The sequence below is a fragment of the Strongylocentrotus purpuratus genome, unplaced genomic scaffold (genome assembly GCF_000002235.5).
Source record: "Strongylocentrotus purpuratus isolate Spur 01 unplaced genomic scaffold, Spur_5.0 spur5_scaffold_2, whole genome shotgun sequence".
NCBI classification, from domain to species: Eukaryota; Metazoa; Echinodermata; class Echinoidea; order Camarodonta; family Strongylocentrotidae; genus Strongylocentrotus; species Strongylocentrotus purpuratus.
This window is the reverse complement of record NW_022145605.1, coordinates 21,507,992-21,514,071: the sequence shown is the minus strand read 5'-3', so window position 1 is coordinate 21,514,071 and position 6,080 is coordinate 21,507,992. Positions and strand designations below refer to the sequence as shown.

Sequence of the window (6,080 nt, the reverse complement as noted above, 5' to 3'; positions counted from 1 at the left end):
AGAGAGAGAATGAAACCCGAAGAAGGAGAAACAATGAAATGTAATTAAAGCCAGAGGGGAGAGGAAAGCAAAGAGAAAGGGGGGGGGGGGGAGGGGTGGGAGAATATTAAAGATAAAATTGTCACAAGAGAGAGAGTGAGCACGAATATGCAAAAAATAACAAACTACATGTATAGAGCATGAGTGAGGAATACATACATACAAACCTGAACACAAAAGTAATGTCTGTACATGCATGTAGTTTATTAATTTATAATCCGAAACATAAAATCATTCTTGTTTTACCAATTTGTCCTCATTCCCTACACAGAAATGACTCCTGTTAAGTAGTATGTTGAATTTAAACATAGGAAGGTACGAGTATGAACATATCAGCATACTTTATCCAAATCTTGATCTTAAATTTGAATTATGAAAAGGTGGTTTTACAATTAAAATCAGTCCTACTATGGCAATGAATAATATTCTACCATGAAATTGGTAAAACTATGAAACATCTGACTCCCAAAAGACAATGTAGATATTTATCACCTGCAAGTACTAGTGAATGTGTGTAGTTGGCTTTTGACAGACGTGTATCATTCAGACGTGATGATTTACGTCTACTCAGACTTATTAATATTCATCAGTAATCTCTGTGCATTTAGCAGTAGATTATCTAGATTCCTTTTTACCCTATTATGGAATTAAACCCCAAACTAAATATAATTTACAGTTCACAAGAATCAGTAAACATTTACATTGCTATTAACTTTTTCCATACAAGCTAGTATTTTACTCGCATTACAAAATATATAAATGTACTACATTTTGCTTTGTTAAAACAGTCACCTAATATAGAAGTCAATATCTTTTTATTAAAGATATACATATTAGCATTAGCTATAGACATGTTATATATATGTACAATAGAAACAAATATAATTCACTTTTCTAAACACAAATAGATCATATAAAAGTTACTTTTATGCTCTATTATACTGAAATTCTTAATCCATGATACATAATAAATGAAATTAAACATGAAACAGCTTTAATCTTGATCCAAAACCAAGCCCTTTGAGTTGAGATTCCATATTCTAAATTAAACCCATGCTAACATATTCTAATGAATAAAATGGAGGTTGATTGTGGTTGAGAAATATTAAAAGATTAATGGACTTATACTGGAAATGAACTTGTAGACTGTAAAATCAAGGAAAGATATTGTCTGTTTGAAGCCAGAAGGGCGTTAACTCATATAATTTAACACATAGTTAACACCCTTCTAGCTCTCAACACACACAATATATATGCTTATTGCATGCACATACCGGTAGAATATCTAAATGCACTCCATCATTATACATAAATGTACTATCAATGAAACAATGATGTAGTCCAAAGTCAAGTAACTGTTTATACATTTGCTGTCGTATGCCACATATACAATGTATATCAAAATAACCATCCCCAAACAATTAGGAAATAGCACATTCCTTTCTCTGTGTCAATTCCATTTTACGCAACAATGAATTAAAATACATTGGCATTTCATTTCACATAATACAATAGGATTTGAACTCCATTTATCTATGATAATTAAAATTCACAAAGGGCTTCAGGCATTACAAAATTACTGTGTTGCATTAGTCTTACTTATAAATTGCTCCTTTTTTCCTTAAATTTTCTTTTCTGTGCACATTCTGGGTATAGTTTTGGTGTGATTCTACCAGCATATAATTTTAAAAATAAAAATTGCTGATACAGTATGAGGCAAAATAAAATTGACCAAAAGACCAAACCGTGGTCCCAAGGCCTGACACAAGTTTACCCCCTCAACGTCATCTTTTTGAATGTACACTAACAGACTATTATTGTAATGTATCATATGTACCATACAAGCAGACATTGCACACTGTAATTGTCAGTATATCAAGTACCGGTAAGGATAAAGAGTCAACAGTATTCTACACGTAGGTGAAAAGAAGCACCTGTATAAAAAAGACATCAAATACATTACAAAAATGGTCTGCTTCTGTCAATGCAATATCAGTAAATAAGTGAAAATTTGTATTTATTTTTATGCTCTACTAAAAATGGGGTAAGCCTTTGCCGAGTCAAAACGAATTGCTGGTTGTGTCTCTTACACGGGGGACAAACAACTGCCCACTGCTCTTGTATACATCTCAGATGATAAACACTTCCTTGGTAAATGGAGAACATCTTGAGTACGAAGGGAATTTTCTTGCTATTCATCCGAGATGACTGGGGGGTGATGAGGAGCAATGTTACATCTTTGGAATGCATCTTTCTTCTAAGCAATATTTCAGTTCTTTTTGTATTCTATCCTCTCCACTTTGACATCGTCTCCCATGAGCTGGTAGACGTACGTGACGACCGTCGATGCCTGGATGTCCATCAGTACAAACGATGGGACGGTGTTCCTGAAGGGCGATAAGATGAAAGCGGAAAATAGGACTAAGTGTGGGAAGCACAGTGAGTGACTTAGCACTGTAAAATGTAAAGTCTAAAAAGAGGTCTTCTAGATTTAAAAAAAAAGAAAGAAAAATAAACTTAAAGATTGCACTCAAGCAAATTTTAAAGAGGTCCCACGACTAAAGAAGATATTTTTTCTTCTTCACCCTTGTGAGATGTTATGTCTATAAAAAGCATTTCTGACAGGGGTAAATACTATTATACAAATGCTTCTAGCCTAATAACAAGGCACAAGATTTGAAGCACACTTTACACTTACAACAATGAAAAAGTAACAGAAGTGTACACCCTTTACATATACATGTACACTTCAGTTTTTCATTATTCTTGGTCAGCAATCTTGATATACCATGTAATTCGGTTTCAGTTTGGCACTGCACCAACTACATCAGCTTAGTGATTTTACCCCCCTCATATACAGGTGACTTAATGCTATTCTTACCAGATTCTTGTTTACTTCTATCCAAATACATATATACATGAATATGGACAACAACAACAACAAATGTACACTTACGCATCTAGAGCACTGTAAGCCCCTGTCGCTGAGCCAGGATTGATGTAAAATTTGCCTTCGTGTTCGTAAGCCTCAAATTTGTGGGTGTGGCCCGAGATGAGAATGTCTACGTCGAGCTGGCGCTGGACCATGGACAGGCTCTCCACGTCGCCCCAGGGGATGACCTGGTGACCGTGGCAGATACCCACTCGGAACTGACCGACGGTCACTACCTTCTGCTCAGGATAAGACACCGTCTGACAATGCAAAAAAAATGAACATATCATAAAATCATTGTATGTCATAAATTTTCACTGTTCCATCTTTTTCATACATGTACATGTAGTTGCATATTAAGCTTAATAATCACATAACCTCAGAATAATCATAAATGAATCAAGTTATGAACTTATCAACCTCCGAATATTTTCCTGGTAACTATCGCATCTGATCAATAAAATTTCCAGGTAAAAAGAGATTGAAAACCTAAGCAAGGCCTGTTGATATACTCTTGTCTACCAGTTGCTCTATAAGGCTTCTTTCTTTGTTCAAATCTTTTCCTGTTTTAGATATTGACATGACCCTGTTCCCTCTTTTTGAAACCTTCATCCTAATTGTATCATGAGTTTCATGATACTATTGTAACAATCTTATGATGATCAGCATATTATAAAGACAGAAATCTTGACTAAGAGGTATAGAACATTTAACATGACAGGTTTATCCCTTAGCCAAATTATTTTGTTTAGTAGTAAAACTTCAGCTAATATCAGCTTGCATACTTTTTTCAGGGGTGATGGTGAGCACTAACAAAAAAAAAACAAAAAAAAAGTTTTTTTCTTTCTTCAACCATCCTCGTCCCCCCCCCCCCCCCCCCCCCCCCATTCGAGTAAAAAAAAAGAAAATTCTGGGGAAAAGAAATGGCAACAACATTCTCCTCCACTCCTTTTAGGTTAGCAATTGGGGGGGGGGGGGAAATCAGGGAAAAGAAAATCTGGAAACAAAATAATTGGGAAATCGATTTAAATCAGGTAATTATCAGGCCTGTTTAATGCTCATTGTTTGACTATATCTAACATGGAGCAACCTACGTGATGTACAATAAATGAAACAATCATTACAGATTTATTCAAATTTGCATTTTAATGCATGATTAAATCTTACCACCTACCTCATCAAAGTCTCCCCTGACGATGTGGACATCACTGGCCAGAGTCTTGAGGTAGTCCTGAGACTCCTTGGTACACAGGTTTCCTGTACATAGGATGTGCTGGATCTTCCCTGGGACCAGGAGCTTCTTGAACTTGGCAGGCAGGCCACTCTGCCGATGGGGAACGTGGAGATCTCCAAGCACTAGAACCAACTGAGAAGAAGAAAAAAAAGACATAATAATAATAACAATAATAATAATAATGATAAGGTAATCATATACGCATATTCCATATACCGGTACATGTTCAAATGCGCTTAACAATTATGTTGTTAAGAGAAGAGGTGATTTTTAAAGATATTTTTTTAAGGTATTGAGACTTGAGAGACTGCTGGTTGTAAAGAAATCTGGGTAGGTTATTCCACAGTTTGGACTTTGCAAGCAACAGTTGTAAATGCTCTGTCACCAAGTGTAGGAAGCATCTTGAAAGACGTTCATGTATGGTTCCGTGTTATGATAAATATCAATTAATCATCATTCATCTTGAAAAACATAACCATGAGGGTTTGGTAATAAACTAATATTAGCTAGTTTCAGAAAGGAACTCGTTGCCAGAGTTACCAGTTTAATTTTGGGTACTCAACAAGTGCACATTGGCTTGCATATAGAGTTCAGTTGATGTGGTTGATGATGACAATTTGAGAACGTTGATCAATTTCTTATCCTGAATCAGGAGTTCAGTTGATGTGGTAATAAACTAATATTAGCTAGTTTCAGAAAGGAATTCGTTGCCAGAGTTACCAGTTTAATTTTGGGTACTCAACAAGTGCACATTGGCTTGCATATATTGATGTGGTTGATGATGACAATTTGAGAACGTTGATCAATTTCTTATCCTGAATCAGATCTTGATATTATATTTTGAATACTAATTGCTTATTGTGGACCTTTCTAACTTATTGAAAACCAAACTGATGCCAAGGAAGAATTGCCTTTTAATAATTTGTGTAGGCATGTTAATAATTTTGTAGATTTTCTCCTTGGCTCTCCTCAGCTCCGTCTTCTTCTCCTAAATTTCCCTCCATCATCTTCTTTCTCTAAACTCTGATCTTCATTACTTTTCTTCTTCCTAAGTTCCTACAGTGTATAAATACCTCTTCCTTTTCTTCTCTTCTTTGTTTATATCTTCCTTTACTGTTATTTCTTTTGGTTTCACACTCTTTTCCTCCTCTGCTCCTTCTCGTAATCTGTGTTCCTTTTCTTTCTTAATCTTACTCTTCCGTTTATTTTTTTCATTCTTTCTTCCTAGATCTATCAATTACCATCTTGTTTATCCCAGTCCTTCCATTCTTCATCCCTATCTTCTTCCTTTCCCCGTCTCTTTAGAGTCCTAGGCTAATCTTCAACTTCAAGTTCTACCTTTTTCTCCTTTTTCTTAATTTGTTTCACATTTCTTCCTTTTTTCATTCTCCTCATTTGCCCCTTCCAATCTCGACTCTAGATCATACTTCTCTCTCTTCTCTTATTTCTTCTCCTCACTGTTTGTTGTCTTTTTTCTCGTTCTTTCCTTGTCTTCTCCTTCTCCTTATTATTCGTCCTCTCCCTCTTTTTACAACCTTAAGTTCAAGTTCAACTTCACATTCCCTCTGTGACTAATCTCACATCTAAACAGGACACAAGAGTAATGCAGTGGGACTGTTTCAACTTTTTTACACGTACAACAAATGAACCATATTATATCGATTCTACGGAGAAAATTACAGATGACACAATTAGATGAACAATTGATATATCATTTACAACATTATTTCAACCACAGAATAAAATATCATTGCAGAGAGCGACAATTACCATATTTTCTAGATGATCACGAGATGACTGCCGGAAAACAGAACTTGACCTCTGTTGACGCCCCGTCCTGTAAAATTAAGTACAGCTCGCTTGATTGGACAATTG

The 6,080-nt window shown here is 35.5% G+C and overlaps 1 protein-coding gene across 1 annotated transcript; it reads right to left on the bottom strand.

Moving 5' to 3' along the window:
* Positions 1-219: 219 nt before the first annotated feature.
* On the bottom strand, positions 220-6,075 carry LOC591745 (vacuolar protein sorting-associated protein 29). The gene is made up of 4 exons (XM_791297.5): positions 5,976-6,075; positions 4,146-4,337; positions 2,996-3,231; positions 220-2,426 (listed from the first exon to the last, which is right to left on the bottom strand). Exons 1-4 carry the CDS (start codon positions 5,976-5,978, stop codon positions 2,309-2,311), a joined length of 549 nt encoding a protein of 182 aa, XP_796390.1. The 5' UTR covers positions 5,979-6,075; the 3' UTR covers positions 220-2,308.
* Between the last annotated feature and the right edge of the window lie 5 nt (positions 6,076-6,080).

What these genes read in the sequence shown, in the direction of transcription:
- LOC591745 (XM_791297.5), bottom strand. An exon ending in TCAGGGGAGACTTTGATGAG is followed by an intron (nt 3,232 to 4,145) that starts GTAGGTGGTAAG and finishes TTGCATTGTCAG; the next exon opens with ACGGTGTCTTATCCTGAGCA. An exon ending in GCTTACAGTGCTCTAGATGC is followed by an intron (nt 2,427 to 2,995) that starts GTAAGTGTACAT and finishes ATCGCCCTTCAG; the next exon opens with GAACACCGTCCCATCGTTTG.